General features: G+C 38.9%; 1 protein-coding gene across 4 annotated transcripts in view; it reads right to left on the minus strand.

Annotated features, from left to right (window-relative positions):
- Positions 1-12,613: 12,613 nt before the first annotated feature.
- SPK1 (guanyl-nucleotide exchange factor) overlaps positions 12,614-16,227 on the minus strand; it is a 67,733-nt gene continuing 64,119 nt past the window's right edge. For all 4 annotated transcript variants that reach the window (XM_088221147.1, XM_088221146.1, XM_088221145.1 and 1 more), the window contains 3 exons: positions 15,730-15,915; positions 13,256-14,230; positions 12,614-13,041 (listed from right to left, as the gene is read on the minus strand). In XM_088221147.1, the coding sequence (XP_088077273.1) occupies positions 12,787-13,041; positions 13,256-14,230; positions 15,730-15,915 (1,416 nt within the window). In that variant the 3' untranslated portion in view covers positions 12,614-12,786. The remainder of the gene's footprint in view (positions 13,042-13,255; positions 14,231-15,729; positions 15,916-16,227) is intronic.

Genomic DNA, 16,227 nt, shown 5'->3' on the forward strand with positions numbered 1-16,227 from the left:
TACCCCTATTATAAATACTCTAACCCTAACCTAGTTCCTCACTTTCTCTTCCAGCTGCCAATATTCACCTTATTCCTATCTTCCTCTTTTTACGTTACCTTCTTCTTTCTATCTTATCTTCATTTTCCATTGTTTTTCTTCCTGTTCATCTTCCTCTCTGCACAACAATACTGCTAGAGCTTACATCCTGCATCGTCTCTTCTTCTTCTTCTTCAATTCTCCATGCATTATTTTCTTTTTTCTCTTCTCTCCAAGATCAAGTCTTCCTCTATTATCTAGTTAGTAATAATTAAGAAGAAAGAAACAAAGGAGAGGCCTGCCTCTGTTTGTTTTATTATTATGCCCAAGCCCAGTTTTTTATTAGACGACCCAACTCCCAAAGATTAAAATTTCAGTCTTAGTCCGTAACTGAAGCATGAAAAATGGATCAAAACGACATTATTTTGAGGAGCTTAAATTAGGGTTCCCAGTCTGGCTCCTCAAAATGACGCTGCTCATTTCGAAGAAGACAAAAGTTTTGAGGAAGATTGGAATCCAGAAGAGTGGCAGCGAAAGGATCGTTCTTGAGGTGATTCCATAGAGCAGGTCAGGTCTAAGGTAGATCTCAGGTAGATCTCCATTGAGCCAAAGTCATGATAAAAAGAGGTGATCTGAGAGCTAAGGAAGAAGATTCAGAGAAGAGCTTTTCAGAAAATAGAAAAGAAAGATAGAGGAATTGAAAATATTTACACTTTGTAAGAAAAACCCAAGAAAGAGAACCAAAGGCTTCATTGAGGGTTTTGGGTGTTGGATTCCTGATTCAGGAAGAGAAGGTGAACTTCCATAAAATAAAATAAATAATAATAATAATAATTTAAATTAACCATCTTTGTGGAGTTTTGACACATATTCCTAACATACATTACTTAATTTCTTAGCTTATCATCCATAGATTCTTAATGTACATATTAAGAAAATGCTAAGTTTAAAATATGGATGACATATTTCTTTGTTACCCAATATTAAATACAAACGTAACGAGTAAAAATGTCTTTCGAAATCCTTTACCCATATGTAATTAGTTGTTAATCAAAGTTGGGATGTGTATCACATAATTTTGAAATATGTTTATCTCCCAACTGAAAGTAATACACAAGTTTCATAATTAAATTTGATTTCGAAGGATGGACAAACATTTAATTAAAAAAAAAAAGCATATTCCTCTTAAAAACATAATTGAAAAGCTAAAATTACTTCATGATTGAAAAACTAAAATTATAGACTTACATCATATAAAAAAAGGGTGGTTGATGGGTTAAAGACACAATTATGTTTAGGTTAAAATTAAATGGGCAACTAAAACTAGTTGGTATCTCCCTAAGGTAAGATTAATTCTTCTCATTAATACTCGTATTTGTTGGGAGTGTAATGTCTTGTATTAGGAGTGTTGCTAGTGTCGAAACAACTCACATTTCTTGTGCAACTTGTGAATTATCATTCCTCCTTTTAAAATATTTTTCCTCCATTCAATTTTCTTCAAGTATCGATTAATAATCCATAAAAAATAAGTAAGATCATGTAGTTTAAGATGTTCTAAACACTTTCTTTGAAAGGTTTTGAAATATTATTTGAGTTACTTCTTCTTCACGATTGCATTTAACTTGCTTCTTGAGTGTTGCATTGATTTTTTTCAGTCTTTCTCTCAATTAACTATCTTGATTTACAATCATCTTCCTTTATTATAATTCAGACATCATTTTAAATTTTATAATCATAGTATGCACTTTTGAAGCAGAAGACCAAACTTCAGATTGAGAGTTATATTTATTATATATGATGACACAAGAATCAACACCACACAAAGAGCTGAGTTCATTTACCTTCTTTATTAAATTCTTAGTCATTTTTTAGTATCATGTCTTTCTATCTTTATCATCAGTTATGTAAGTGACTCTCACCTTCTTCCTTGCCAGGGCTATAAAATTAAACAAATAACTAAATAAATAATTAAAATGCAATGGAAATTTGTTGTGTCATTACTTCAAATAAGCAAAGCTATATATACTTGTTGGATTGGATATGAAGAGTATCAAACCTATCTGTTTCAATATATTTTAAAAAAAAATTATTTCAAAAATACTAATTTGGGTAACCACAGAACTAGTATTAGCTGCATAATCTATTACAAATTTGGATACTTCAAGACAAGTATGTATATTCTTTTAGGAGAAGATCTAGAAAAATCTTAGATTAATTATGGATGTAGATTTCAATTTCAATAATAATAATAAGGGTAAAAATTGGTTAGGAATTTAATTGAAAATAATTTTGGAAAAAAGGTGTGAAAATTTGGGTTCTGGGAGTATTTTTGAAAGAAAAATCAGAAACTGGGAGTCAAGACGTAATTTAAAAAAGTTACGCCATGTCAGCTGCCCGATCAGCAGCCCCAACCAACCAGGACGCACCAGGTGGCAGAGAGACTGACGCGGGAGGCCACGCGAGGGGGAGCCACGTGGGTGATCCACGTGCGCGTGATCGAACAGTTGAGATCCGTTTCCGTGCACACAGACGGTCCAGATCAAAAACGCGCACAGACGGCCCAGATTGCATCGCGCACAGACAGTCCAGATTGAATCGCACACGGATGATCCAAATTGAATCGCGATGAACGGTTCAGATTCATTCCCTATTTAATCGTGATCGGATGGTCCAGATTAAAAGTGATGGACGGCCCATATCAAAAGTGGATGGGTATAAATAACCTCATTCGCACCCAAACCCTAACCCTAACTGCCAGAGCCCCTCGCCGGAGAGGACAGCCCAGCCGCCGGGGAGCTGACCGCCGCCACCCGCCGCCATACCGGAGCAATTTCTGACTGCCAAAAAAGGTAAAAAAATTTCCACTTACACAAAATTCAATTTTAAATGCACCCATGGCCAAATCGGAGTGAAAGAATCGGTTGATTGGCCGAAAAATGCTGCGGAAGCTCGGTCCGCCGCCACGGGGTGTTTCAAAAAATGCCTCCAATGAGGCCCTTCCCGATTCCCATTTGATGTGATTTTTTCACCATTGTGACCACTGTTTCCTTCTCTACAGGCTGACCGAAGCAAAACACCCAACCGCAACATGAGCCGGAGGAGTCGCCGTACCAGAGAGCCCCACCGCCGGTGAGTTTCAATTTTTTGTGTTTTTTGGATCCACCGAGGGCCCTAAGTGTGTTTTCTCACAGGAACTGGTGTAAGTTCGACTGAATTCGACCGAAAACGACCAAAAATAGCCAACTCGAGGCGGATCGTTGCCACGGACGGAGGCACCGCCGCCGTGTTGAATTTCTGAAATTGGTCGAATAGGTCCTGGGTCTGATTTTTGGATTTATTTAGGACACTTGTAGGTATCGTAAGTGCATTTCAATTTCTGAAGAAAAATTCAGGGAACCTAGGGACCGCCCGTAGGCGCAGTAACCATCTAGTTTTCGGTGTCGAATCAAGTAAGCACCCCTCACCCTATTTCTTATCATAGATGTGAAGTTTGAATAAATAATAATACGATTTTTTGTATAAGTTAGATAGATATGCATAATTAATTTCGGTTTGTCAATGGAGCTCGGAATCGGACATTGTTCTCTGGTGATTCCTGTTGATTTATTTTATAGTTTAAAGGTATGATGGTGTCTGGTTTAGAGTTTTAAATGCATATATTACTGTATTACTTGACCACTGTGTGATTTTGGGATTTAAGATATGATTGTATTAACGAGTACATATTCATTGTTTATGTGATTGTGTTTAATTTGCTAACGGAGATTAAGGATAAACAGGAAAGGGATGTGATCTAATAAACGGATAAGATGACAATCTCACTAGATATCCTGGGAGATGGTGGACAGATCAGGTTCATAGGGAACCCTACCGTGAACGTTGTCCCATACCGAACGGGGTATGGAGACTTGGTCATTTGGTGCTCATACGGGACGGAGTATGGAGACGGCCTGCTTCACCCTCATACCGGACGGGGTATCGAGGTTTAGTGTCTTGGTGCTCATACCAGATGGGATATGGGGACGATCTTAGAATTAAGATTGTTAATGGAAAGGGTTCACGTGTAGCGGGGATACCCCTATGGATCCCCATGGATACTAGTAGGCTGATAAAAAAGGGCAATTGTTATTTTGATAATTTGAATATAAAAGTATAATATGTGCTATGTTACAGATTGTATATGAAATCATGATATTTATAATGTTATTATTTCTATATGTTGTTTTTATAAATCTCACTGCGGTAAGTGAACGGTAAATGGTCTTATTATTGATAAATGAATTTATTTAAAATTTGTGCTCCATTAGTTGTTTTTGATTTTCTACCAACCTTTACTTTTGTGACGGCGATATATTGTGATGTCCTTACTGGGATAGTGTATCTCACCCCTTATTTAACCATTTCAGATCAGGAGGACTCGATTCCTGAGCCCGATCCGCTAGAAGGCTACGAGTAGACCCTAGATACTTTATAGTTTCCTTTATTTTTTCTGTTTTTTGTATTTCTTTCAGAAAATTTGTTTCGTGATATTGTTAGTACTTTTGAGTTATCATGTAAGGGATGTTAACCTTAACCTTTATTTCGCTTCCGCACTCAAATTATTATATGTATTTCTTTTTAAATTTTCGGGGTTGTTACAGTTGGTATTAGAGTCGCGTTCCTCGAACCCGTCCCTTACATAATAATACTTAGAGAAACACCAAATAATGAATTATCATTCAACCCTTACTTGTGAAATACAGGTACAGAGAAATTAGAAGAGGAAAACCCCCACTAAACTAAGCAACCCGAGAGAGTTCGCTCATAGAAGATGTGAACAGGATATTTGAGATGTTAGAAAGGCTCATTGCGGCCCAGCAGAGCCGAGATGAGAGAATAGAGTTACCTGACCCTCCCCCGCTGCCACAGGTTGAGCCACCACTGCAGCGAGAGGATCCTGAGCCACCCCGGTACGACTCTACTCCTCCACAGTACCACCCGGCACCACCGCCACAGTATAATCCGGTGCCCCCGCCATATTAATAAGTACCACCACAGGGCCCCCCAGTCTACCATCAGCCTGGCCCAGTCCTTTTCCCACGGGATCCAATTCCTCCCATGATTGACCCGGGCTACATAGAGAGGTACAAGAGACTAAACCCATCCATTTTTGCAGGGGGATCCTCTTTTGAAGTTGTTGAGTACTGGTTGGCAGAGACAGAAAAGGCTTTCAAGATCTTAGGAGTGACTTTTGAGCAGAAGGTCACCCTTGCTACCTACATGCTAGTGGGAGAAGCAGACCGCTGGTGGGAACTCAAGCAGACCACCTTGCCTGTTCAAGTTACTTGGGAGCAGTTCCTAGCAGCCTTTCATGTAGAGTACCTCCCAGAGCATCTCCAACATCTGAAGGAAATGGAGTTCGTCCACTTGGTCCAGGGGAACATGACTATGTCAGAATATGCTCGTAAGTTCTTAGAGTTGGGCCGATACTCCCTTGAGACGCTGTTGGATGAGGGCAGGAAGGCTAGGAGATTCCGGTGGGGCCTCTGCCTAGAGATCAGGCAGCATTTCTCCGTATTGGAGCTCAAGACCTATTCGGTCGTTCTGGCCAAGGCACAGCTGGTGGAGAAGAGCTTCCACACCCTCCCTCAGGCAGCAGAGAACCTCATACCCTCTGCTCCATCCCACAAACCAACACCTACCGTGGTTGTCCAACGGAACAAGAGGCCCAGGCCGGTGATCTAAGCTCCCCCTCAAGCTCCAGTGGTAGGATGTGGTAAGATCTGTCAACATTATAGTAGGGATCACAGGGACCAACCCTGTTACCACCTCAACAACACCTGTTGCATATGTGGTGGTGCCCAACATTATGCGAGAGAGTGCCTGAGGAACCAGAATCAGGGCCGACCTCCTATTCAGGGTAGGGCTTATAACCTCACCCAACAGGATGCCGAAGTCGACCCGGATGTGGTACAGGGCAAACTTAAGAAAGAAAATTGTATTCAAGAGATTCCGATAGTTCAAGACTTTTCAGATGTATTTCCGGATGAACTACCCGGACTCCCAATGGATAGAAAAGTCGAGTTCACCATAGAACTACAGCCAGGCACCCAGCCTATTTTAGTTGCTCCTTACCACATGAGCCGCGTTGAGATGGAGGAGCTGAGGAAACAGATCACCGAATTGCAAGACAGTGGTTTTATTAAACATAGTGTGTCCCCTTAGGGTGCCGGAGTCACTTTTGCCAGAAAGAGAGATGGAACATTGAGACTATGTATTGATTATAAAGGATTGAACAAAGTCACAATCAAGAACAAGTATCCCCTTCCCAAGATTGATGACATCTTCGATCAGTTGCAGGATGCTCAGGTCTTCTCCAAAATAGACCTGCGATCAGGTTACCATCAGATAAAAATAAGGACAGAAGACATCCCCCAGACGGCTTTTCGAACCAGGTACGGACACTATGAGTTCCTGGTCATGCCATTTGGGCTAATCAATGTCTCATCCATCTTCATGGATCTGATGAATATGGTCTTCAGATAATTTTTAGATCAATTTATTATCGTGTTCATCGATGACATCCTGGTCTATTCAAAAAGTATAGAGAAACATGCTCACCATCTAGCTCAGGTTTTGTAAGTTCTCAGAAGAAAGAAGTTGTATGCAAAGTTGATTAAGTGTGGATTTTGACTTGAGCAAACCACCTTCGTAGGACACATAATATCAAAGGATGGAGTATCAGTGAATCCTGAAAAGGTTGAAGCAATGCTCGGCTGGGAGAAATTAACATCAGTTAAAGAAATCTGTAGCTTTTTGGGAATTGTGGACTATTACCGCATGTTGGTTGAAGGATTTTCTAGTCTATCTGCTCCCCTAACCTGACTCACAAAGAAGAATGTCAAGTTTGAGTGGAATGAGGACTGTGAAAGAAGTTTTTCAGAACTAAAGAAGCGGCTGACTACTGCACCTGTACTAGCCTTACCAAGTGGATCGGGGGGATATACAGTTTACAGTGATGGCTCTTATCTAGGCCTGGGTTGTGTTCTAATGCAGCATGGAAATGTTATAGCCTATGGGTCCAGACAGTTAAAGAGTCATGACAAAAATTATCTCACCCATGACTTAGAGCTTACCACAATCATACACACCTTGAAGACTTGACACCATTATTTATATGGAGAGACCTTTCATATCTATACCAATCACAAGAGTTTGAAACACATATTCACTCAAAAAGATTTCAACATTCATAAGAGAAGGTAGATAAAACTTCTTAAGGACTATGATTGTGACATCTTGTACCATCCGGGTAAGGGCAACGTGGTAACCGATGCACTCAGTAGAAAAAGTGCAGGTATCTTAGCCCATTTGATGGTTTCAGAATGCAGGCAAATTGGGGCCACACAACAGGTTTGACTTCAAGATTTGAGGAGAGTCACATGTTTAGGTCATCTGACCGTTCAGCCTGAGTTAATCCAGAGAATAAGAAAAACTCAGTCAATTGATCCCGCCCTAGTAGCCCTCAAAAACGATGCAGAACAGGGAGTTAGCTCAAAATTCTGAGTCTCCGCCGATGGGTTACTCCGATTTCAGGATAGGGTGTGTGTTTCAGGTGACAGTGAGTTAAAGAGATACATCATAATAGGAGCCCATACCTTAAAGTTTACCATGCATCCCGGCAGCACTAAAATGTACTAAAGCATGCGACCCTGGTTTTGGTGGAACGGGATGAAGAGAGACATAGCTGACTTTGTATCTAAATATTTTGTATGTCAGCAGGTCAAGGCAGAGTATCAGCTCTCAGGCAGGTTACTTCAACCATTATCGATCCTAGAGTGGAAGTGGGAACAGATCACCATGGACTTCGTGACAGGGTTACCTAAGGCACACTTAGGACATGATGCCATCTGAGTAATTGTTGACCGGCTTACCAAATCTTCCCACTTCTTGGCCATCAAGATGACCGATTCCTTGGATAAGTTGGCAAGAATGTATATCCGAGAAATAGTCAGATTGCATGGAGTCCTAGTGACAGTGGTGTCCGACAGGGACCCCAGGTTCACTTCTCGATTTTGGAGTAACTTTCAGTAAGCCATGGAAACGAAGTTATTCCTCAGTACTGCCTTTCACTCTCAAACTAATGGACAGTCAGAAAGGACAATTCGTACACTTGAGGATATGCTCCGAGCTTGTGTCCTTGACTCCGGATGCCATTAGGACGACCATCTACCCTTGATAGAGTTTGCCTACAACAATAGCTATCAAGCGAGTATTGGCATGGCTCCGTATGAGGTATTATATGGGCGCCCATACAGATCGCCGATTTATTGGGAAGAAGAGGGCGATAGAAAATTGTTCAGCCCGGAGCTGGTAGAGGAGACTACATCTAAAATAGTTAAGATCAAGAAGAACATTCAGACAGCTCAGAGCAGGCAGAAGAGTTATGCGGACACCCGGAGGAGAGATTTAGCGTTTGAGGAAGGCAACCGGGTGTTCCTTAAGATCACTCCTTTTAAGGGAATCAGTAGGTTCGGCAATAGTGGGAAACTGAACCCCCGATTTATTGGACCATTTGAAGTCTTAGATAGGATTGGTACTGCTGCCTACAAACTAGCACTGCCTCCAGAATTTTCTAAGGTCCACAATGTGTTTCATGTATCTGTCCAGAATTTTCTTGAGTCACGAACCTCTTCCACTCTGGGAGGACTTATCCTATGAGGAAGTACCAGTCTGCATTGCGGATCAAAAGAGCAGATTACTCCGCAATCGGGAGATATCCTTTGTGAAGATTATATGGCAGAACAACACACCAAGGGAGGCCACATGGGAGCTAGAAGCAGACTTTCGAGCTCAGTACCCCCAGCTGTTCGATTAAGAATAAGAGGCAAATTTGAGAGACCAAATTTCTTTTAAGGGGAGAGAGTTGTAACACCCAACCTTTCTTTTTTTCTTTTTTAATTATAATTTATATATATATAAAAATATAATTATTATTTATATGATTTTAATTTAATTTATTTAATTTTAAGTTGATTTAATAAAAATAATAATAATAATAATAATAATAAGGATAAAAATTAGTTAGGGATTTAATTGAAAATAATTTTGAAACAAATGGGTGAAAATTTGGGTTTTGGGGGTATTTTTGAAAGAAAAATCAGAAATCGGGGGTCAAAACATAATTTAAAAAAATTATGCCACGTCAGCGGTCCGGTCAGCAGCCCCGACCAACCAAAACACGCCAGGTGGCAGAGACGCTGACGCGGGAGGCCACGCGGGGGGAGCTACGTGGACGATCCGCGTGCGCGCGATCGAACGGCTGAGATCAGTTTCCGCACGCATAGACGGCCCAAATCAAAAATGCGCACGGACGGCCAGATTGCATCGTGCACAGACTGTCCAGATTGAATCGCGCATGGATAGCCCAGATTGAATCGCGATGAATGACCAAGATTCACTCCATATTTAATTCCGATCGAACGGTGCATATTAAAAGCGATGGACGGCCCAGATCAAAAGCAAATGGGTATAAATAACCCCATCCGCACCAAAACACTAACCCTAGCCGCCAGAGCCCCACGTTGGAGAAGACAGCCCAGCCGCCTAGGAGGCGACCGCTGCCACCCGCCGCCATACCGGAGTAATTTTCGATCAGAAAAAGAGGTAAAAATTTTCCTCTTGCATGAAATTCAATTTTAAACGCACTCATGGCCAAATCAGAGTGAAAAAACCAGCCGATTGGCTGGAACACGCTGCCGAAACTCAGGGGCGCCGCCACGGGGTATTTCGAAAAATGCCTCCGATGAGGCCTTTCCCGATTCCTGTTCGATGCGATTTTTTCACCTTTGTGACAACTGTTTCCTTCTCTACAGGTTGACCGAAGTAAAACACTCAACTGCAACGTGAGCTGGAGGAGCCGCCACACCGGAGAACCCCACCGCTGGTGAGTTTTGGTTTTCTGTATTTTTCAGCCCACTAAGGGCCCTAAGTGTGTTTTCTCACCAGAACTGGTGCAAGTTAGGCTGAATTCGGTCGAAAATGGCTAAAAACAGCTAACCCGAGACAGATCGCCGCCGCCATGCTGAAATTTCAAAATTGGCCGAGTAGACCCTGGGTCTGATTTTTGGGTTTATTTGGAACACTTATAGGTAACATAAGCGCGTTTCAGTTCCCGAAGAAAAATTAAGAGAACCCAATGACTGCCCGTGGGTGCAATAACCATCTAGTTTTTGGCGTCAAATCAAGTAAGGACCCCTCACCCTATTTCCTATCATAGATATGAAGTTTGAATAAATAATAATACGATCTTTTGTACAAGTTAGATAGATATGCATAATTAATTTCGGTTTGCTAATGGAGCCAGAAATTGGACATTGTTCTCTATTGATTTATTTTATAGTTTAAAGGCATAATGGTATCTGGTTTAGAGTTTTAAATGCATGTATTATTGTATTACTTGACCACTGTGTGATTTTAAAATTTAAGATATGATTGTATTACCGGGTAGATATTTATTGTTTATGTGATTGTGTTTAATTTGGTAACGGAGATTAAGGATAATCAGGAAATGGATGTAATCTAATAAACAGATAAGATGACAACCTCATTACATATCCTGGGAGATGGTGGACAGACCGGGTTCATAGGGAACCCTACCGTGAACGTTGTCGCATACCAGACGGGTATGAAGACTTGGTCATTTGGTGCTCATACTAGACGGGATATGGAGACGACCCGTTTCACCCTCATACCGGATGGAGTATCGAGGTTAGTGTCTTAGTGCTCATACTGAAAGGGGTATGGGGACGGTCCTGGAATTAAGATTGTTAATGAAAAGGGTTCACGTGTAGTGGGGACACCCCTATAGATCCCCATAGATACTAGTAGACTAATAAAAAAAGGGCAATTGTTGTTTTGATGATTTGAATATAAAAGTATAATATGTGCTACGTTGCAGATTGTATATTAAATCATAATATTTATAATGTTATTGTTTTCATAGGTTGTTTTTATAAATCTCACTGCGATAAGTGGACGGTAAATGGTCTTATTATTGATAAATGAATTTGTTTAAAATTTGTGCTCCATTGGTTGTTTTTGGTTTTTTACCAACTTTTACTTCTGTGACGGTGATATATTGTGATGTCCTTACTGGATTAGTGTAGCTCACCCCTTATTTAACCATTTCAGATTAGGAGGACCCGGTTCCCGAACCCGATCCACTATAAGGCTACAAGTAGATCCTAAATATTTTATAGTTTACTTTATTTTTTTCGTTTTTTGTATTTCTTTCAGATAATTTGTTCCGTGATGTTGTTACTACTTTTGAATTATCGTGTAATGGATATTAACCTTAACCTTTATTTCGCTTCCGCACTCAAATTATTATTTGTATTTTTTTTAAAATTTCCAAGACCGTTACAGTTCCTATCACTACGATGACGATATATATTACATAACTAGTAATTGTTTTCACATACTCAATTGCTTTGCCATTTTATATAAGTGCATATTTGTCAATATATAAGATAGATTGATGAATCAAAATTGGAGTTAGTAAACCAAATAAAAAAGAAAAACATGTAAAATTAAACATAAATTACTGTGAACTAGTTTGTTTTGTTTTGTAGCCTAGCGCTCTGGAGACTGACATTTGAAAAAATACAATGTTGCAGATTACAGAACTAGTTCTTATACTAGTAGATTCAAATGGTGACATGTTCTAATCCAGTACAATAAATATAAATTATACGAAAATTTGGAAAATAAACTATATAACTGATTCAGTATATATTTATTTCACTAGCAAAAGAAATTTTTTGGGAAAAGAAATTGAGAGAGACATGCTTAAAAAAAATTCAATCAAGAAGTGCAATTTCCATTAACAAAAACCTTGCGAGGATAGAAAGAAGAACCAGAATCCACAGACAAGTCAGGATTCAACCAACAGGCAAATAGTTATATTTAGACAAGTTTATGAGAATTCTGGAAATATTTTCATTTATAAAAACAATTAGTTGGTACAATTCATGAATTTGTTAAAATCTGCATAATTTATTGAATGTTTTGGAGTTCTTCCCTCACCTATTTTAGATGAAATTTAGGGCTTATGATTAAAAATTATTTTCCTCATTGAACTCTTTGTTTATAGTTTTTATTATTTTTGAAATTCAAATAACTTTTGTCTCTTATTTAATTTAAACTATCCATTATACGAATATTTAAAAATTCACAATTTGAAATTCTTTGAATTGAATTAATATTATATTAACTAAAGTCTTTTATGCAAAAATGTTTTTCTGTTATGAATTGTTTGTAAAAATCCAAATTAAATTGTGCCATACATGACAAATAAATTACTTTTAGTCAAAGAAAACATGTGTTATAAGTTTTTTATAAGAAAAAAATGACTAATAATCCAATTTTAACCTTATTAAGTTATTGAAAGTAAAAATTCAACTTTGAATGAAATAAATATTTAAATGAAAACAAGACTATTTCAAATCAATTTTATATGGAGTTCAAATTATATATAAAATTTTGAGAAAACACAACAGGGTGGTTAGCAGATCAAACTTTGAACACCAAAACTGCCTTGACACTTTGCTGTGTATAAAGAGGAAAGGGAGATTAAATAATGATGCAACCATTGTAAATCAGACAATGACGTTAATGAACATGCTTCAAATATATTACACATCTACAAAGAAAATATAGAACACAATCCTATATAAACACGTTATCACTAGAGGAGCTAGAAAGTTTAAGATTACGCTTTTAGTACCATTAAAGCTCTGATAGAATAGCGGGAATATAATGGGACAATTCTGCCGTGAGGGATTGAAACCCATTGACAAGCTGTGTGTGGAAATCCTGATCTTCTTCTCCGATTAATCTAAAGTGAACTCTGATTGCACGCTTACAAACAGCCATGAATTCGAGGAGAGCAGCAATTAGTTGCTGTAGTTCTTGAGAACGCAGCCTTGTAGCAGGTTCACCCGAAAGGAAGGCTGTGCAGACACTAAGGACTCCACTATTTACCTGTTAAGTTCATAGAATTTCCACGAGGCTGATTAAAATCATGTTCCACATACCAAATAAAAGACAAAAAAAAAAAAAAGAACTCGCGTCCTACAAAATTTATGCTGAAGAAGAGGTAAATTTTAAATTTTACCCAGAGCAATTAGAAAATCTTTCTGACGTTTAGAATAACAAAAGAAAAATCAATCAGATCAACAATTTCAAGAAAACTCACTTGAACAGCAACACTGCCTTGAAGAATTCTCTGTAGACTTTGTAGACGGGGAAGTTGATCCCCTTCAGAACTGCGAGGCTCTTCAAGTTCATTTCGTAGTGCAGCTGTGCGGGTTTCAATCATTCCGATTGCATTTTCTACTGGGGAAAACTCAAGAGATTCAGATTTAGTTACCAAAAGCCTATTCACAAGGGCAGGAAAAGAGCCCTCAGTCTGAAGAACAGTTCGCCGCTTCCATTGGTCTTCCAATCCACCTTGCGTCTTACCATTTTTGGTAAATGGGGTATCAAACAGAAAACGATCAAAGACACGTGCACGGACACTTCCAGTGGAGAGAGAAAAGATTCTTTCCCTTCTGCTCCCCAAATCTTCATCTTCCATGACGGGATCAACAGCAGTAATTTGCAGATAACAAACTCCAGGTTGCAGTTCTTCTGCCTTCACTTGTCGAGAATCTGGAATAATGTGCAAAGTGTGACTGCCATCCATCCTAGACTCGTATATGTGACTAAGTTTCTCCATTATATCACCTAGTCGTACATCCCGTGGTTCACGATATACATATTCTTGTCTATCTAGTTTTCCAAATTTTTCACCATAGAAACCCACCCTATAGTATGTGGCATCCGTAAATGGGATTGGGCTTGACTCCTGGTCGAGAATTGACTCGTAGATATTAGTAAGTTGAGTATGGCATTTGGCCAATTGTCCATATGCTCGCCTGCTTTTGTAAACAGGAATTACAAGTTCCAAAATGCTTGCACAGAAATGGTAGAGTTCAGCTAGAGAAAAAAGCTTATTAGCCAGTTGTAGGTATTTCACGGCAGAATCAACTGTTAGCTTTGAAGCACCATATCCCTCCACCTCAGCGGCGGATGCTTCTGATGTGATCTCACTGTTGACCATTGGACAAATTTTACGTAAAGCAGCAACGTGATCCTTGCTCCAGACACCATCATTTCTTGCTACAAGGGCCTATAAAATAAGACAGGAGTTCCAGTAAATAATATGAAATATATAATTGAGAATGTCTTAAAACTTCATATAGAAATAGGCAGGCAAAGAGGATCCAATTAAGAAAGACAAAATAGTTGAACTTATCGTAAGATTTAAAGCTTCTCCATGATGATCAAAGGGTCAGAAATAGAATGAAGACTTGGCTAAGATAACAACAAAAGGCACTCCACAGAGTTGTTCATCAGGTTCTAACTCTTGGGTTGCACATCCAGCCCTTGTTTGTTGATTAGAACACTAACTTCTACCATGTCCATATTAGTAATAATTAATGCAGCACATATCACTCAGCATAATGCCAAACAATAATTATATTAGTGCAGCACTCATCCAATTGTGGATTGGATTTTCCCTCTTTAAATCTTATTCCACTGTGCTTCATCAACAATCCTCATGAACAATTAGCGTTTTCACATGTAAGAGAACACTTTGAATCTTCTCTCACTTTAACCATTGGAAGTGCTTAATTGGAAGCTGGTCTAAACCGGTGAAGAACCATTCAGTAAAGGCCTGAACCGATGAGCGGGCCAATCTGGTCACACCAGGCGAAACTGGTCTGACTTTGACAACACCATATATGGTTCCAAAGGTCCATGGCAATCTTTGGTCTAACTTTTTCCTATTTCTTCTGCTTTTAGTATTAAGAACCATAGTGTTGGTGTCATTATCGGCATGGGATACTGATGTAGGACAAGTCAGTATTAGTTTACTTAGGGATTCAGGTTACACCTAATTATTACATCTAGGGTTCTAATGTCATACTTGGTAAACCGGGTTTTAGAGCTTAGTAAAAAAAGAAAAAGAACAAGGTGTCGCACCAAGGATCCTTTAAACATCATACTTATGACAAGGGTTGATTACATTATACAATCATATTATACATCACACATCATGCATAAAACTGCACTGAGAAATTCCCTAAAATATACTAGTTGAGTAATGGTTTCCTCATAATTGAAATCCTACTTTAACCATGAAGAGAAACCCTAATAAGAAATTAAACAGAATTAAAAGCAATAAAATCATAACACTACTAAAACAATAATAACGGACTTCTAACTATTATAACAAATTATAAGTTGAAAAAAGGGACTATGATTCCTAATCTATTAAGAAACCCAAACCATTGTGTATCAGATGTAGGATTTACAAACTTCACTGTTTAGTCCTTGCATCACAAACTATCCTACAAAACCAAACATTATCACATCCACCATCATGACACTATGATTGTAAGGCAAGTAGATTTGACATCAAATCAATTTAAGAAGCAAGACAAGAAACAAATTTCTATGGCAGATCAGTTAGCAGTCCTTTTCAATCACATTGTTCCTTTGTTCATAGCAGACAACAAACATTTAACTACTTAAATTCTTCTGCATATCAAATTGAAGTGGAAACTATAAAAGGCAAGAGTTTCTACAGGACGGGTACAGAACAAGCAGCCTAAACAGCTTTACCTGCATTACAACACCAGCAACAGCTACAGCACACTGTGCAGCTTCAGCCCAAGATTGCATTTCCTGATGTGCATCACATAAATGCAGCAACCACATTATGTGAAGATCTGGGACTGGAGCAAATGCCAAAGCAAGTTTGTAGAAGCTCTCTGCAGCAGCATATCTATCCATACTCATCATAGAGCCCTGTAAGAGAATGTAAAGTTAATTCAAAAACTTTTAAGTGAAGCAGCAGTAATATTTCTGGAAGAATAAGAAATAGCAACAGATAGGAACATCTTAGGGAAAATGGTAAAGGGTTGCGATTAGGAACTCATTGCTTATATACCATCAAAGCTCAGGACCATCATTCAGGTATGAAAAACCCATCTCAGGTCAGGATATAATGATGCCAGCTGAGAAAATATATGCTTGTCTTGGGCAAATAATGTAATCAACAACAACCAAACATGATAGTTTTGTCAGATTTTTTAAAAGATTAATCAACTTTTCATGCAT

Source organism: Carica papaya, chromosome 5 (genome assembly GCF_054855325.1).
Source record: "Carica papaya isolate Zhongbai chromosome 5, ASM5485532v1, whole genome shotgun sequence".
NCBI classification, from domain to species: domain Eukaryota; kingdom Viridiplantae; phylum Streptophyta; class Magnoliopsida; order Brassicales; family Caricaceae; genus Carica; species Carica papaya.